The sequence below is a fragment of the Eulemur rufifrons genome, chromosome 8 (assembly GCF_041146395.1).
Source record: "Eulemur rufifrons isolate Redbay chromosome 8, OSU_ERuf_1, whole genome shotgun sequence".
NCBI classification, from domain to species: domain Eukaryota; kingdom Metazoa; phylum Chordata; class Mammalia; order Primates; family Lemuridae; genus Eulemur; species Eulemur rufifrons.
The window spans coordinates 106,323,587-106,342,399 of NC_090990.1; the positions used below are offsets into that span (position 1 = coordinate 106,323,587).

Here is an 18,813-nt window from a genome sequence, read left to right on the forward strand (position 1 = left end):
CTCTCACTCAGATGTATGAGGCTGGGACAAAGAATCAAGTGTATTTATTTCCAGGATGATACTTCCTGAGGCAGAGATGGAGCTGCTGAATCCATGTTTTTTCCCCAGTGTTCTCCATTAGATCAACAGAGGCCTCCAAATCTATGCCACTCAACAAGCCAGCTTTTCTTATCTGACATGGGTAGATAAACTCCTGTACTCTGCAGCCAGAATGTAGTTAATTTCCTTCGCAATTTGGTTGGATTCAACTAGTCACTAAGAGGAAAGATTCTGATTCTTTAGATAGTTTCTCTTGTCCCCTTTAATGGCAACGAGCTCTAATAGTTTGGGTGTTTTTTCTTTTTGTACTTTTTATGTATATAATCAGAAATAAGCAACGACTCTTTTGTTTATTTTCCTGCCTAGAGTTAGGACTTCCAAACCATGTTGAGTGTTAAATGAGAGAAAGCTGTTGTCTACATTATACCTAACTTTCAATTTTATAATGTCACATTAAGTATGTAGATTGCTATAGATTGTGGTGGGGTTTTGAAGTCCCCAACTTTTATTATATTGGAGTCTATCTCTCCCTTTAAATATAATAATATTTGCCTTATATATCTGAGTGTCATGGCATTGGATACATAAATGTTTAGAACTGTTGTATCCTCTTGCTGAACTGATCCTGTTATCATATTAACATGATGGCCTTCTTTGTCTCTCTTTACTGTTTTTGACTTAAAGTGTGTTTGATCTAAGTATTACTACTCCCTGTTTACTGTTTTTGACTTAAAGTCTGTTTGATGTAAGTATTCCTGCTCCTGCTGGCTTTTGGTTTCTATTTGTATGGAATACCCTTTTCCATTCCTTTCAGTCTCTCCGTGTCTTTATAGATGAGATGAGTTTCTTGTAGGCAGCATTTAGTTGGGACATGTTTTTTCATACATTTGGCCAGTCCATATCTTTTAAGTGGAAAGTTTAATCCATTTACATTCCAGGCTATCATTGATATGGGAGGGCTTATTCCTGTCATTTTATTAATTGATTTCTGGTTGTTTTATATATACTTTGTTCCTCCCCTCCACCCCCATTATTGTTTATCGCTGTGGTTTGGTGGTTTTCTGTAGTGGTAACATTTGAGTCCTTCCTTTTCTTATTTGTATGTTGGCTCTACCAGTGGCTTTTATACTTTCATGTGTTTTCATGATGGTAGATATTATTCTTTTGCTTCCAGGTATAGGAATTCCTTAAGCATTTCTTATAGGGCCTGTCTAGTGGTAATGAATTCCACCAGCCTTTGCTTGTCTGGGAAAGACTTTATTTCTCCTTCATTTATGAAGGATAACTCTATTGGGTATAGTATCCTTGGTGGGAAGGTGGGGTTTTTTTTGGTTTTTTTGTTTGTTTGTTTGTTTGTTTGTTTTGTTTTGTGTTTTCCCTTTCAGCACTTGGAATATATCGTTCCATTCTCTCCTGGCCTGTAAAATTTCTGCTGAGAAATCTGTTAGGTTGATGGGGGTTCCCTTAAAAATGACTAGACATTTTTCTTTTGGTGCCTTTAGAATTCTCTTTGTATTTGACTTTACATGGTTTTCCTGTGATGTGCTGTGCAGAAGACCTTTTTGCATTGTATCTATTTGGATACCTCTGAGCTTCCTGTATCTGGATATCTAAATCTCTTACTATACTTGGGATTTTTCCAGCTATTATTTGTTAAATAGGTTTTCTAACCCTTTGGTTTTCTCTTTACCTTCTGGGACACCAACAATTCAAATATTTTCTTGCTTTATGGTGCTCCATATGTCATGTAGGCTTTGTTCATTCTTTTTTCTTTACTTTTGTCTGGGTTATTTCAGAAGACTTGTCTTTAAGTTCTGAAATTCTTTCTTCTGCTTGATCTAGTCTATTTTTGAAGTTTTCAAATATATCTTTTATTTCAGTCAATGAATTTTTCAGTTCTAGAATTTCTGTTTAGTTCTTTTTTTAATGATGCCTAGCTCTTTAGCAAATATCTCATTCTGAGATGTTTTTCTGATTTTATTATTTTATTTTATTTTATTTTATTTTTTGGTATTGCTTATCCATGTTCTCTTGTATCTCATTGAGCTTTATTTATTTATTTATTTATTTTTGAGACAGAGTCTCACTCTGTTGTCCGGGCTAGAGTGCCATGGCATCTGCCTAGCTCACAGCAACCTCAAAGTCCTGGGCTCAAGCGATCCTCCTGCCTCAGCCTCCCGAGTAGCTGGGACTACAGGCATGCGCTACCATGTCCAGCTAATTTTTTATATATATATGTATTTTTAGCTGTCCAAATCATTTCTTTTCTATTTTTATTAGAGACGGGGTCTCGCTCTTGCTCAGGCTGGTCTTGAACTCCTGACCTAGAGCGATCCTCCCGCCTTGGCCTCCCAGAGTGCTAGGATTACAGGTGTGAGCCACCGCACCCGGCCTCATTGAGCTTTTTAAATATAATTTAAATATAATTAAATAAAATTTAAATATAATTTTTAAATTCTTTTTCTGGGATTTCATAAATTTCTTTTTAATAGGAATCTGTTGCTGGAGAATGATTGTGTTCCTTTGGAGGTGTCACATTTACTTGCTTTTTCATGTTTCTTGTGTCCTTACATTGATATCTGCACCTCTAGTGTAATAACCATTGCTTTTTCCAATTTTTTGAATTTGCTTTTGTAGGGGAAGACTTTTTCTTGAAGATGTATCTTGGTGTTGGTTGGCTAGGGTATTTTGGCTTTGATTCTGGGTGCATGCAGTAGTGTAGTCTCTGTATGATTTGTCTATAAACAGCATTAGTGGTTTCTGTTATTTTCTCAGTGGCTTAAGGTGCTGTTGTTAGTGGAAACTGTGGTGACGTTTTGCTGGGAATGGGGATGACAAATGGGCCAGTCCTTGGGTCCAAGAGGTGGCATCAGTAAGTGAGCCAAGTATGCCTATCTTTAGACCCCAGGGCAGCATATGCTGGTATTGGTGTTAGCAGATCGATGTAGGGTGATTCTTGGGCCTCCAGAGAGCTTTCCCAGGTGCCAGCAATAGCAACAGTGGGAGAGGTGGGTGGGTGGGTCTTTGGGCCCCTGGGCAGTGGGCATGGCAGTAGCAGTAGTGGGAAAACTCTCTGGCTCCCAAGCAGTCTGTACTGATGTTTGGGCCAGTTCCTGGGTTCACAGGCAGGATGTACAGGTGGGTGCCATCTGTGGTGGTAGTGACAGGTTGGTTGGTTCTATCCTCAGGCCCCCAGGAGAAGTGCTCAGGTACCAAAGGTGGTGGATGGGGCAGAGTGGTCCTCAGGCAGTGTGGTCGGGCACTTGGAGGGCAGTTCTGGTCCAGGCGGGCCTATCTTCAGGCCCGAGTGGTGCATGTGGGCACTGGCTATGCTAGACAGGGGTGGGTTTATCCCCACATCACTGGCAGAATGCTCGGGTAGGGGTGACAGTGGGTGCACTGTGACCCTGCTGCTGGGGAGGGTAGGATTGCTTTCAGTGGCAGCGGTAGGCAGGTGGCTGAAGAGAGCATGCTTTGGCCCGAGGTGGTGGCTGTGGGTATGGTAGCCTGTCCTAAGCATGCTTGTAAATGTGCAATAAGCCCACTTCTGGAGGCAGGTGGGGTCACTGCCAATGGCTTGTGCAAGAGTCAGCAGCGGGGGTGGCTGGGGAGGTGGGATGTCAATGGGACACCAAGGATGTGGAGATACAGAGGCTATTGGGCCCCAGGGCAGGATGCAGTCTGCTCGGGGCTGGGCTCTCAAAATGATGTCTTGCTGTAGCTGCTTAGGACTCAAGGGTGTGTGGGACCAGCATGCGCTCCTTCTCTGAAGCAGTGCCATCCTGTGGTCTCCAGGCAGCTCTCTATGGGTTCTCTGTGGTTAGGATTGCAGGAGTCCATTGGGAATGTGGACCACTGGGTGGTCTCTCACCCTTTCCCCACACTGGGGAACCTCTCTGGGCTCCACAGCTGATCCCAGCCCAGCAAACGGCCTCACTTCACTCTCCTTGCCTTACGTGTTTCCTGTCACTTGTCTGTTGAATTCCAGTGTTCTTAGATGATCTATTGGAAATGTGATCATCTCCTTGCTGATTTGGTTCTTCTTTGTGGAGGAGACGAGTACTAGAAGCTTCTAGTCAGCCATCCTGAAGCCTCTTCTCCAGGTTTGCAATTTTTTAAAAGGTTATTGGATGGAAGATGTGTGTATAGTGTGTGTGTTTGCTATTGTAAATGTGGTCTTCTTTTCGATTACATGCTCCAACTGGCTTTTGTTTATAATAAATTAGGTTGTTTCTGTGAATTAAATTTACATCATTTTATTTACTGAATCCTTAATGGTTTATGCCAGTTTTCCAGCAAGTTTTCTTGGATTGTTCAGGTCTTACTAACCTTCTCTCCCATTCTTATATGTAAAACCCTATAATAACCACAGGTACTATAGGGTTTTATTAAGTATTTTGTAAATACCCCTCTTTGATTTATCCTAATATGAGTGTGCCCACGCTTTGCGACTGGAACTTAACTGGTGCAAATGTTTTAAATCTGTGGTCCCCAACCCCCAGGCTGCAGACTGGTTACAGTCCATGGCCTGTTAGGGACTGGGCTGCAGAGCCGTGCCCCACCTCCACTGCCCGCCCCCGCCCCCATGGCTCCCGTCCGTAGAAAAACTGTCTTCCATGAAATTTAGGAACTGGGGGTCCACACAGAGGAGGTGAACAGTGGGCGAGCCAGTGAAGCTTCATCTGTATTTACAGTTGCTCACCATCGCTCACATCACCACCTGAGCTCCACCTCCCTGCCACAACCCACCCCCACTGCCATGGAAAAATTGTCTTCCATCAAACTAGTCCCTGGTGCCAGAAAGGTTGGCGACTGCCGTTGTAAATGTATTTTGCTGAGCTCTAAGTCAAAAGAAGGGAGAGTTCTATTCTGTTCCACACATTCACACACCTACACCTATACACACACACCCTGACATACACCCTATGGCTGGAAAATTTAGCGGCAGAAGCAGTGACAGGCTCACAGTTCCCCATTGCCCACATTCTGGACGGCATGTGAGCATTAAGGAGGGTTGTTCTGAAAGAGGAACCAGCCCCTCGCCTTGGGCTGTGGCCTCCTTAGCTGCATGACAGAAAGGCACCCACCCCCTCCTGCATGCTCACGGTCCAGTGCCCAAGCCTATTGCTCTAGCTGTGCTACAGGGCAGCACATGGCCTCAGCTCTGCTCCCCTGCTTGGCTTTCACAGCTGGGAGAGCCCTGAATCCTCCCTGCACAATCAAGGGTTAGGTTTTAAGGCTTATAATTGCAGAGGTAGGATGTGGTTAGTGACCCAGTGGCCTGCACCCAGATCTACTGAAGTAGATTTTCACGGAGCAAGTTTTACTTCCCTAATAGTCTGTAAGAGGCACCTCCAGCTCTGAGAGACTGGTCTGCAGAGGTAGTCCTTTCTCAGCTCTCAAATTCATTTTCTTCCTCCACCATTATAAAACCCAACATGAAGACGCAAATGCATTTTATATAAAATTAAAACACTCTGGGGATAACCAATAAATGTTACTAATGGTGTTAAAACATATTTGTGCAGATCTTAGAATAAAGCTACTTTACCTGCTTAACAGAAGCACGTCCTATTTCAAGTCAACTTGTTTTAAAAAATACTGTTACAATTTATAATTATGCAGGTGTGATTCAGAAGTTTCTGCAAAATAATGGAATATGGAAATAAGATGCTAAAGTTGACATAAGACTGCTCATGCCACACATACTACCAGCAGCAAATATTCATGTTCGAATGTGTCACTGATGGACTTTAATGAATACATGTGTGAATGTGAACTTGGTTACATATTCACAAATTTATATGCAAAATATGATTTTATAATCCCATATATTAAGTTCTATACAACATTTGAGGAATATCACAAACCAATGGTTTAGGTAACAGCATCATTAAATTGCCTATTGCCAATTCTCAATTCTTGCTACAGCAAATACTCTCCATTCCCACTGGAAGGCACTTTGTCCTAAGCATCTGTCTGTTTGTCACCAGCTATGGGAAGTGCACAGAAGAGTGCCCAGCCCTATGATGCTTCCTATTAGATGGAAGCATTCCTCAAAGGCATTATTTATGATCTGACTAAAGGAAGAAGAAAGCAGCTTAATGCTAGGCCTTGTGGCATTCAGAATGAAAGGAAAATTATTTTTCTCTCACCAAATTAGGACATCATGAGGTAGCCGTTGCAAGGCCAGGAATGCAGGATTGGAAAATAAGAAATACAACAACACTGAGCTTGACATGTAACCTTTTTTATTTTGTGATAAAAATGCTTTCATATAAATTTCATCTTAACTACTTTTAGAATGAAACTTTGAAAAGTAAAAACAAAGTGTACATTTTCCTTACTATGCATAGTCAGGAATATGCGGTCATTTTGTGGTTATTAGGTTTCTCATACAAACAGATATAATACCACTTTTAAGAGAAATGTACACAAGGAAGTCATCATAGTACCAGTTATTAGTGGGGGCCTCAGGGCATATAAACGTTTCCTCCCAAATAGTCATCATACATTCAATATATTGGTTAAGGCCAAAATCCCCAAACCACCTGCCAACAAAATATTATACCTTTGGTTCTTTTCTATGCAAGAAACTGGCAAATTTAATAATAAGATGATATAATGGACTTGAGCATCATAGCTGATTGCTTACACTAAAATCTTTAACTCTCAGTCTTTCTTTCCCTCAAACCTCTCCCTCCCCCACCATCACATAAATCAGAAAATGATACTTAAAACAAAACGTAAGAAACAAACAAACAAACAAACCAACCTATCCCCAAAGGCAGGCAAGAGGAGTCAAAGAAAGGAAGAATTTATAAAAATAAAAATTAACCAAAAATAGGGGAGGATCTATATATGGCATAAAAGATGTGTCCCATAAAAACTGAGTCTCTAATTCAGAACCCCAATGAGAAAGTGATTACCCATCTTACCTTCCCTTTTATTAGATACTACACAATTCAAAGAGTTCTTAAAATTTAAGAGACTGGTAAAATGCTTGAAAGGCAGTGTTGTCCTGCTCATCACTGAAGCCTGTTGTCTGTAATGACACCTTTCACATTGCCCTCCCCCAAACCCAAAGGTTCCAAATTAAAGTATCCCAAGAAAAAGAAACAAGCAAGTTAACCTTATATTGTGCTTGGGGAGGAAGGAGGATATAAAAGATCCAAGCAGCTGGTCAGAGGCTGATACTCTCAGGAAGTTGGGGCTGGAGAAGGAGGGCAGAGGGGGCAGATGTATTGTGGGCCAGAGAGGTCTGTGCAGATAGGTTCTCCCCAGCTGGGAACAATAAGTGGGTCCAAAGGTAGAAAGTCACCATTTAGAATGATAAAATGTTTGTGCACTATGAAAAAGGCTGGTAGAATATTGCCATGTGAGAGAATAAAACAAAATGAACAAACTTAATCTGCTTATATCAGGGCAGAACTAATTATTTTTGCTGGTTTAATGAACTTGGATGGGACAGCAAAAACCATTTGTTTGACATACCAACAGAAACCCAGGGTTTCCATAGGGGGCCTCAGAAAGATTGGTCAGATACATGGGGATCACTGTTGTACACCTCCAGCCACAGCAGGAATGAGAACTATCATCGAAACGGAAACAGAGTAAGCACTTCACCTGTTAATACCTACAAAATGCCCCGGCAGAACTAGTTGCCCAGGTGTCATGAGCATCATAGCACTGGATAGGAATGACAATGTAGCCATGGGACCAATTATTAACTGATCCAGGGAGAAGAGGAACAAAACTTCCTCCTATTTCTACAGTTAACTAAAATGCTTCTGCCCTTGAAAGAGAATCAAGGGTTGCCAAGACCACAGATACAGACAACAGATTCAGGGGAGGTACCATCGTAGTCTGAACATAAGGATGACAATGATGAGCAAGTCTGTAGTTGTCCATTAATCATCTAGAAGGTGACTCTAAGGAAAGGACAACATCCCTGGTAAGTTTCTAAGTTAGTTGTCAAAGGGAATTTCATGACTGCTTCAGAGGAAAAGAAATGGTTGCAAAACATAGCAAAGGCTGCCTCATACTCTTCCTTTCTCAACCTTCTTATAGGGCTGTCTTGGACCCTAGAAAACTAGTCCAGCTTTCCATTTCCTGCACTTGAACACAGAAAATCCATGTCTTCAGTGGGAACCTACTGGTGCACCAGTAACTCAGACCACAGTGTGGAGGGAAGACTGGTGAACAAGCCTGTGATCTGAGAGAGAATCACGAAGTACAGACTGTGATCACCAATAAAAGGAAGATGACTATCACTGGGTCTCTTGGGCTGAGGAAAGCTCGGTCCTAAATGGCAAGGGTGTATCATTTGAGACATTTTCTTCTGTGGAGATGGAAGGAAAGGCTCAGCAGCTAAGACTAGTTTCATCTGCTGGATGAGTGAGTGAAACAGGCCTAGGGTTCTAAGATCTGGGAAAAACGTGTTTCAGCTGGCAGTCAGTGGCATGCTTGGCAGTAAGGGGAGGGACCCGTGTGTGGGTAACTGTTCCTTGTACGAGTTAGCTTATCTCTTGGCCATTCCAACATTCCAACCCTTTTTCTGGTTTAAAAAAGGGGAGGGGGGTCATACTAACTAGGCTACCAAGGACAAAATCTCACATTGACCAGGCCCACAAAGAGAAAAACAACTGACTCATATCCTTCCCGGCAAAGTTTATATGAAGACTTGCATTGAGACAAGAGAAATTAAGGTGCAGCCTTTTGAAGGGATCTTCTACTCTAAAAATTGGTTTGAAGAAAAATATTCTGCTCCTCTTCTCTCTCTAGGAATGATATATGTAGAAGAACACAATACAGTATTTTCTAAAAAAACATACTTGAAAGGTTTATGCTGAGAACCACAACCAAAGTAAACTGTGAGACTCTGAGGGATGCTGGGAAACAGGAGGGAAGAAGGAGGCTGAAGTTGCTGAGGTTGCTTTCCAGGGCAGGAATGATTCAAAGCACAGAAGTCTTGCCCTATAATATGCTGGTAGGGCTACAATCACAGAGAGGTGCGAAAGTGAAAGCACCAAATGAAGATGAAGGAATTTCCAAGGATGAGAAGATTGAGTCAACTCATGTAGAATTCCCGGGCGCAATTCCCAATAGGACTCTAGCGTAGCATCTTCTCATGGATATGGCAGAAGCCCCCAGGGCTTAAGATGTAGTCCAAGCTGCAAGAATATCTGGGCTACAACAGGCATCCATCTTATTCTCCAAATAGAAAACAGTAAACATGGCCCAAGGCTTGTATTCATTCTGCATTTTCATGAACTTGGCTTGATGAGTAAGGGATTAGAAGGAGCCATGTCCTCCCCCAAAAATCTTGCAGATACCCAGTGAAACTAATAAATTGCTTCTTTTGCATTATCTGAAAAATATGAACATCTTCTCTCTCCTGCCTCCAGAAGCTGGTTCCAGAGATTTCTTCATTTCTCTCCCGGATGACCTTCATTTGTTCCTCAGCAGCATTTGCAATAGGCAGTTTTGTCCTTACACTGGAGGCAGACTCTTTCACGCGTAAACCTGCATGTTGCTGTGCGGAGGCTCAGACATGTGTGTCCCAGGTCCTCGCTGACCTCCTCCAGCACCCCCAGGAGTAGGGCTGGTGGTCACATCTGACCAGTCAGAAGCAGAGTGGGGTGATGAACTTGACCACTGGTCAGGGGACTCTGGGGAGGGTGTCAGGTAGGGATGCTCACCCTGGAGGTGACCACTGTGACTGGGTGTTCGCTCGGCAGTATTTGAGGAAGCATAACTGTGCTGTGAAGGGGGCGTGGGATACTTGCCCACTGAGGCTGGGAAAGGATGATAGGCTGGGAGAATGGTCTGAGCCACCTGCTCATCCTGCTGGGGCATCATGGCAGTAGGGAACGCCACACTGGGCAAACGGGCCATTTCTGGGATCTGGTACATGGTGGGCAGGGGGCCCGCAACAGCTGGAGGACAGTTGGCCTGAGGCTGGGGAGCCCCAGCTGGTTGGGCGATACTGCCTTTGGGGATGAGCTGGAAAGTCACAATGGGGGGCAAGGGCTCCCGGGGGGCAGCCATGTGTTTCCCTTCAGGCGGCCTGCTCTGGGGAGCCATGCCAGGGTGGGTGGCCTCAGCTGGAGCCAGGACCATACCAAACATCTCATTGTACTGGGTCTCATTCACCTCCACGCGGTTCATCCAATCCGCTGGGACTGTGACTGGATGGAGCCTACCCAAGCTCCCGGCACTTCCACTGCCTGGGGGAACAATGTGGTGGTGGGACAGCAACTGGCTCACTGAAGGAAGCACCGTGCCAGCCCCATGAGCCAGAGGCTGCATTTCATGAAGGTTAGAGAAAGACAGTGCGTGCTGTGCATGGACCGGGGCAGCGGGGGCAGCAGTGGCCAGCATGGGGTTGGGTGAGGCCTGCAAGATTCCAGGGGATGTGATCATTGGAGAGGATGTGGTGTCAGAAACGTATGTGTGGGGAGACTCTAGGGAATCAACAGGAGATAACGTCACTGAGCTCTCAGAGAGTTGGACCTTCTCGCTCAGAGACTTCTTCCTCCTACTACCCTTGGCATCCTTGGCCTCCTTGGCAAGGTTAGGGAGGCTAGTGGGCATGGTACTCTTGGTGTTAGGCCGTCTAGGCTTCTTGCCCATTGGGGTGTGCTTCAGACTGAGGAAGGACCTGTTGGACCCACAGATGACAGGGGAGAGAGCGGAAGTCAGCACTGTGCCTGGAGGGCTTGGTGTCACATTGTACTCATCCAGGAGACGCACAATGTCGTGGTGCATGCGGTCCCGGGCCACGTCCCGGGGAAGACGATCCATGTGGTCTGTGATGTCTCGATTGGCAAAATGGTCTAACAGGATCTTGGCTGCTTCATAGCTCCCCTCCCGGGCAGCAAGAAACAGGGGTGTCTCTTCCTACAGAAAAGGCCCGCCACAGAACACATTTTAATAATACTCTTGAGAATACAGCAGGGTTTCTCAACCTTCCTTATTATCATCCCCTTAAACATTTTTTCTTAATTGTCTACACCATGAAATATCAATAGCACAGATTAGGCTGTGCATCTACCTATGTACTGAGTGCACAACTGTGATTTATACATAAAAAGAACTCTCCCCAAAACAAATTTTGCCCCGTAGGGACATCTCTTCAGCTGGGAATTCATAAAATAATGCATATGCTGAATCAGAGACTCACTTAAGAGTACTAAGCTTAGCAAAATAAGCTTTTAATGGGAAAAGGAGTTAGAAGTAAGAAAGGTAGAAGGAGAATAAAGTAAAGCATGCACAGAACTGGGAAAAATAAGAGAAAGACTCCAAGAAAGATGACATAAAACTTGTGCAAGAAAGAACTAAAATAAGGGAAAAGAGGAAGTGAATGAGAGAAGATGAATGAGAGTGGGAACATGACAAAAAACTCAGAGAAAGAAAGCCAAAGAGGAAAACTTCACGGTATTTGAAGATAGAAAAAAAGAACAGCAGGAAAAAAAAATGAAAGAAAACAAACAAGAGAAGAGGGAGTAAGCGTGAACAGAAGAGAGAACTGGAGAAAAGGCAACGTCAGACAGAGAAGCGGCAGGGAAGGTTGCACTAAGTTATCTCCAGCCCAGACTGGCGCAAGCCGAGTACTGAGTGGGCAGAGGCTCCATCCTGACACTCCCCTGGACAAGCCCAACATCCTCCATCAAGCTCTCCCAGTTCCTGCCCAACCTGCTTCCATCTTTGCTGTATGTACCACAAGAGAAGCTGTAAGAGAAAGGCAAGGGCCTCGTAACTGGGGCACTGCTACGAGCCTCAAGCTCAGGGCCCGCACACTGTACCTTGTTGTCCTGCATGTCTCGGTTGGCCCCATTTTTCAACAGCAAAAGAGTCGCCTCCACATTATTGACAGCAGCTGCCCAGTGAAGAGCAGATTTTCCTGAAGGGCAAAAACATTTTTATAAGCAGACATATCCCACTCTTAGTATAAAGCACCACGACTTGTATGACTAGTACAAGGAAACCTTGAACTCTCCAGAGATCAGCAGAAAGCCAATTCTTTGTGGGGGCCTATAGGAAAAAGTAGGATCTTCCATTCCCCTGTTCTAGAAATACTTGAGTACAGGCTGCGCAGCCTTCAGAAGACCTGTAGGTAGAAGGATCACTTGTATGAGGAATCCATGTCCTCCACATGGCAGTTGAAGGCAATAATCTATTTATTCATTTATTACACGCCAGAATGTATATTTAGGATATCCCAGAACTCTCTCAGTGAAGTCAGCTCTTATAAATCCTCTTATCAAGAGTGGTATGCCCAGGAAACTACACAGCAAACCTTTCATGGACCTGCTTTAAGGTCCAAAAACTCTCACTAAAAAATCCCTTCTCATCTTTTACTCATTTTTTGTTTTTTTTAAAAGGCAGAGTCTTGCCATTTTGCTTGCCCAGGCTGGACTGGAACTGCTAGGCTCAAGAGATCTTCCTGTGTCAGCCTCCCAAGTAGCTGGGGATACAGGTGTGCACCCCCATGCCTGGCTTCTGTTCTCATCTTAATTAGGGACCTCCCACAACTCGGTTCTCCAAGCTCAACATGAATGAATGAATGCATAAATGAAGGAATGAGTGAATCGCCCATGGATCCAGGTCTGAGACAGTTCTTTAAGGATGATTTTCCTCCTCGGCAGTATGCTCTGAAGGGAAGAGGCCAGACCTCTGCTTCTCGTCCCTACCGTGGTCATCCACTGCATTCACGTCTGCCTGGCAGTTGATCAGTTCTGCCACCATTCCCTCCACGGCCAGGCGGGCAGCCAGGATAAGGGGTGTAGTGCCATCGTTCATCCTGGCATCTAGATCAGTTACTCGGTTGCGGATCAGAATCTAGATGAGGAGAAAGTACAGAAAAGAGAGTCACTTGGATGAAAGAAAACAGTGAAACTCAGAGAAGAAACAAGGGCAACAGAGCGAAGGCTACACTGTAAGTACCTGGAGGGCAGGGAAAATCTTGTTATCTTTGTGCCCAAGATTCTATCATGGCCAATCAATAAGTATTTGTTGAATGAATAAATAAACCAACCAATGGATGCTCAAGGCATAATGGCCCATGTAAAGTGATGGGCCTTTTATTTTCTAAGAAAAGAATAGGGATGTGGGATCACAACTTCAGTCATGGTGTCATTCAGAATGCTTCCAATGTCCTCATAAAGATAAAATAAAAAGGCATCAGGGAGTATGCTATGACCTCATGTCAAGAAAACTACCATGTGACCCAGCAATCCCACTGCTGTGTATATATCCAGAGGAGGAGAATTTAGTGTATCAAAAAGAGAATCTACACACCCACGTTTACTGCAGCACTATTCACAATAGCCAAGATTTGGAATCAAGCTAAGTGTTCATCAACGGATGAATGAAATTGTACATGGACACAGTGGAATATTATATAGTCACAAAGAGAATAAAATCCTGCCATTTGCAACAACATGAATGGAACTGGAGAACATTATAGTAAGTGAAATAAGCCAGGCACAGAAAGACAAATCTCACATGTTCTCACTCATATGTTGGAACTAAATATTAAAAACAATCGTTGTCATGGAGACAGAGAGAATGATGGTTACCAGAGGCTGGGAAGGGTAGCAGGGACGGGGGATAAAGTGGGCATGGTTAATGGGTGCAAAAATATAGTTAGTTAGGCAGAATGAACAATATTATTGATAGCACAACAAAGTGACTACAATCAGCAATATTAGGGTATATACTTTAAAATAACAAGAAGAGTGGAATTGAAATGTTCCTAACACAAAGAAATGATAAATGCTTAAGGTGGCAGATGCCCCAATTATCCTGATTTGATTAATTCATATTGTATGCCTGTATCAAAATATCACATGCACCCTATAAAGATATACAACTGTTATGTACCCATAATTTTTAATTATTAAAAATAAAAGATATAAAAAAAAAAGAAAAGAAAATTGCCAATGAGCAGCTAGAAGCCCATATAGTCAGGCAAATCTATACAGAGTAGCTCATATGATACTAGTGAAAGGTTTTATAACAGGTATCAGGCTCATCTGGTACATGCATTTGGGAGGCATCTTCGCAAACCAAAATATCACTGACTAATTACCAGAAAACTGGTGTTATCTCCTGTTGTCTCTATCACAATGACTGTATATACCTAGGTCAGTTTGCCTGTCTCCCTTTTCCTGCTTTCCCATCTAGGAAGCATGACTCTTAACACCTGCCCTAATCTCTCAAATAATTTAATACATTCGATATTAGTGCCTTAAAAAAGATAAAATATTATAAAGCCATAGAGAATTCTTATTATTCAAACTAACTCTTCTCATGTTCTTTACCTGGAAGACACCTTGGGCATCAGCTGCCACCGCAGCATGGAGAGGGCAGCGGCCCATGTTGTCCTGAGCATTGGCATCTGCACCTGCATCCAGCAGACGCTTGGCAGCATCAGCCCTTGAGTAGCGGGCTGCAAGGTGCAGCGCCATCTCACCAGTCCGATCTGTCTGGGCCTGGAGGCTGGCACCCTGGTAGACCAAGTCTGTGATGATGTTGGCAGAGGAGTCTTCTGCATCTTCATCTTCATCGCTCATATCTGAGCTGCCTCCTCGGAGAGAAGCCAACATCAACGGCGTGCACCCATCTGTAGGAAAGGAAAATTCCAAAAGGTATTCAAGGAGGAAAAGGAGTTAACCCTATTGTTGGAATGGTTCCATTTGAGTAAAATTATGCTTAGGGGCAAAGAATTTCTGTACTTCTTGTGGTAACTGGCAATTAGTTTTACATCTGCCACACACTTTTCCTCTGATAATGTCATTTCTGTAAAGACTAATGAGAAAGTAAGAATTTTTTGAAGCTGGGGGCTCTTCTCTAAGTTAAGTTTTTCTGTTCAAGTGCTAGGTTCTTTTAAATTGGACATTTAAAAATATCTAATATTAACAGAACTTTATGTATAAGGTATCAACTAATTCTCTATCCTCTGCTTTGGGATATTATTTTTCTACCTACTAAAATCTAATCCATGTAATCAGCCTGTTTAGTCTCAACACACTATATATGAAGCAATGTGAAATCCTCCCCTTTCTTCTAAGTTCATAATTTATCCGTGTCTGTATTCTTTAAGCATTCATTTCCTCAAGTTGATTTAGCATCTGTGAAACTGGGAAGGGACATATGTTCAGGTGGGGCAAACACAGGACAGCAACGCAGAACCAAGGGCAAGCACAGCCTAGTGAAGACGGGACAGTGTCCGGCGCTGACCTGGGCCCCGGACGTTCACATCCAGCACATCCACCTCCTGCTCTGCCTGAGGGGGAGTTAGGGCCAATGACGGTGTCCTCCGGATGTCTGCAGCTTCCAGGTGCTGCTGTGTCCATGGGCGCCGATCAATGGGGTCATCTTCTTCTGAGAGCAAGGCCTCGTCTTCAGCCTGGAAGGGGAAAACAATGCTTCCTCTCAATCTCACCTCCTCCAGAAACTGCTGACAAGGAGCTGGTACAGTCTCCTACCTCCCTTCCTCATTTTCCGTCCAATTTTCTCTCTCTTCGTACTCTGACTATCCACTTTGGCTTCCCACTGCTTTGCTGACGGGGTTCCTGCTTGCCGCTCCTGCATCATGTGGACAGTTCTCCCCACCTCCCCGTCCCAAACTCTAGGCTTTAGCCTTAAAATGCTACTTCTAGATCCCCAAAGCACCATATTCTTGCTTCTGAGCCTTTGCCCATGTTGTTCCCTCTGCCTGCAATGGTCTCCTCCAATTCTCAGTAGGTAGACTAACTTCTACCTACCCTCCAAATAGAAATTAGACTTTACTACTTCTTGTTGGTCCTAGAAAGCACACTCTGCTTACCTCTACTTAACTGACCCTGTCACACTACATGGAAGTCTCTACTACCACATTACAAGTTTCTCAAGAAGAGGAAATAAGCCTTCAAGGCTGCCTTCCTGTACTTAACACAGTACCCAGCACGTAGCAAGCACTCAGAAAAGATTGTTGAATAATAATAATTATGATAATCTAAAAGCAGCTAGCCTTTACTGAATACTCAGTACGTGAAAGGAAGTAAGTAAGGTACATTACACCAATTGCTATATTTCATCCTCATAACAACTCACAGAGGAAAGAGTTATTATTATCCCATTTTACAAGTAAGGATAATCAAATACAAAGTGGTTCAATAACTTCTCAGCTACTAAGCAGCAGAGTTTTGGACCTGAATCTAGTTCTTTTTTTTTTTCGAGACAGATTCTTAATCTGTTCCCTGGGCTAAAGTGCCATGGCGTCAGCTTAGCTCACAGCAACTCCTAGGCTTAAGCAATTCTTCTGCCTCAGCCTCCCGAGTAGCTCAGACTATAGGCATGTGCCACCATGCCCAGCTAATTTTTTTGTATATATATTTTTAGCTGTCCAGATCATTTCTTTCTATTTTTAGTAGAGACAGGGTCTCGCTCTTGCTCAGGCTGGTCTCGAACTCCTGAACTTGAGGGATCCTCCCGCCTCAGCCTCCCAGAGTGCTAGAATTACAGGCATGAGCCACCGCGCCCGGCCTGAATCTAGTTCTAACTGTAACTAAAGCAATGTCCTTAACCATCTTGCTCTACCGGCTCCCGGCCATGGTTAGCTATGGACAGATGGTCTCCTTTTTCACCGGAGCCTCAGCCCAATCTACCACTTGCTTCTATATGGTCTCAGTTTTGAGGGCTCAGGATGTGGAGCCTCCAATGTCAGTGGTCACTGGATCTCTTTCACTGTTTGATTCCATCTTCTCTTACAGAAGGAGAAGTGCCCATCAGAAGATAAGGGAGCGATCTAGCCATGAAGGAATTCCCATTTACACACATGAGTTGGCTTGACTACTGTCATATGACACTAGTGGAAGAAGCCATGTTTGTTTTAATATTTTTAAAGATTCCTTCTTGAAAAACATACATAAGAAACCCAAGGTCATCAATGACCTGAAGATTCCTGCTGTTCGTGAGAATCCGGGATAGCTAGTTGGGGCAACATATAATGACCTTTTTCTCCCATTCAGGACACTCTAGAACTAAAGGACAGAAATTTGAAATGCAACCAGATAATGGCTGACAATGATGGTTCTACCACAGCCAGCTTACCTTGACTTTCTTTGGCTGGGGCCCTTCATCATCAACCCAATGTTCGCTTGTTCCAGAACCAATCAGGTTAGCCTCTGAAACTTGCACTGAGAGATTTCTGATGTGGTTGATTATAAAGGGGAAAAACAAGAGCAGAGCTGATGTCATAAACTAATATAAACACAATGATTTTCTCAGCACTTTTTCTACCATGACCCCCTCCCATGGCTATACCAACTTTTGGGGGCCTTGGCCCAGAGAGGATAGGCTGTATTTTATGTGACATTTCCTGAGCATTCATCCTTTCCCTTCCCACTGAGCCAGAGCTTACAACTGAAGTGGGCCTCAACACAGAAGGTGAGCACCACTGTGATAATATGTACAGAACAGATGAACCCACACCCAGACTGTGACTGAGATTTCATAGTCACTCACAAGACAATAAGAATCACAGTCAGCATGATCCAATGTCCAGAGCTTAGAATTTAAGATGACTCAATGAAATATACCGTGCTATGCATCCCTACTTATTCCTGTGCATAGTGGTTTATTGGCAGTGCCTCTTACTTCAGTCCCACAGCATCCTGTCCCACTGGCTCACGACGCTTGTGGTTGCTTGCATCTCGGCGAAGGGTGAAACCTTCAGGCAGCCAGAGAGAGCCATGCTTACGCTTTCGTTTTGCCATGATTACCCCCAGCAGAATAATGAACAGGATAATGACAACAGCAACGGCAAGTAGATAGAGGAGCTGAGTGGGTTTTGGAGCCAGGGATTCACCTGAAAGTCAGGAGAGACAGGGAAAGTGCTGAATAAAACATCAACCTCTCAATATCAGCATTAAATTCACTTAGAGGGCAACTCTGACCTCACCAGCCCTGAGAAGGAGAGGGCTGCATGTTGAAAAGCATAATCCAGTGCTGACTTTCCCTACCCTTCCCCTCCACACCACTGTCACTCACTGACGACAGACACGAGAGGGTACGACAGGGTCCCCTGGATCGCGTGAGAAGCCAGCAGAGCTGCAGCAGCATCCGTGTTCTTGAAGCACTGGTCTGAGTCTTGAACACACTGGCGGTTGTCAATTTCCAGAAAGACCTTAGAGCTGTGGGATGCCAAGGGAAGAGGAGGAAGGGACATGGGGGAAACAGAAGGGTGCAGGTACAGCAGGTGAGTCCCAAAGGGTGACGTGGCCTTCCCTCCCCACCTTCAGCATCATGCTTCCCCACCTTGGAACACTGCCTTCAGAAAGGTCACAGAAATCAGAATGCTGTCCCTCTGGGTGCTAAACACTAATTCCCATGTTGGAGATTATCTCCCCTTCCTTTGTCTGGCTGATCTCAGCCTTCTGATGGAGGCAACACTTGACAAAGCGAGAAGAGCGCTAAGGCTGGTGTGTCTAATGCTTTTCTTCTGAAGGTTTTCGGGGTCTTCTTCTACCCTTTCCTGCCTATTCAGTGGTACTCAGTGCTATCTAAAAATATACCCTTGGACATTTTTGGTCCTTAGTCTCCTCTGTCTCTGCATCAATATCTCACCTAGCTGGAGGGCTGAAAGTTTGGGGATATACCAACAAACAGTGGAGTGTGAATCATAGAGCAACTAAAGATTATTATTCCTTGTCAAAGAGACTTATATTATAAATAAAGGCCTGACAATAAGGTAAGGATTAATATAAAAGGGGAGTCACTAATAAA

The 18,813-nt window shown here is 43.9% G+C and overlaps 1 protein-coding gene across 1 annotated transcript in view; it reads right to left on the bottom strand.

Annotated features, from left to right (window-relative positions):
• Window positions 1–7,431: 7,431 nt before the first annotated feature.
• NOTCH2 (notch receptor 2) overlaps window positions 7,432–18,813 on the bottom strand; it is a 152,783-nt gene continuing 141,401 nt past the window's right edge. The window contains exons 27-34 of the mRNA XM_069480746.1: window positions 18,079–18,221; window positions 17,686–17,896; window positions 17,140–17,236; window positions 15,286–15,454; window positions 14,367–14,668; window positions 12,735–12,882; window positions 11,847–11,944; window positions 7,432–10,941 (exon numbers count right to left, since the gene is read on the bottom strand). Coding sequence (XP_069336847.1) covers window positions 9,553–10,941; window positions 11,847–11,944; window positions 12,735–12,882; window positions 14,367–14,668; window positions 15,286–15,454; window positions 17,140–17,236; window positions 17,686–17,896; window positions 18,079–18,221 — 2,557 coding nt within the window. The 3' untranslated portion in view covers window positions 7,432–9,552. The remainder of the gene's footprint in view (window positions 10,942–11,846; window positions 11,945–12,734; window positions 12,883–14,366; window positions 14,669–15,285; window positions 15,455–17,139; window positions 17,237–17,685; window positions 17,897–18,078; window positions 18,222–18,813) is intronic.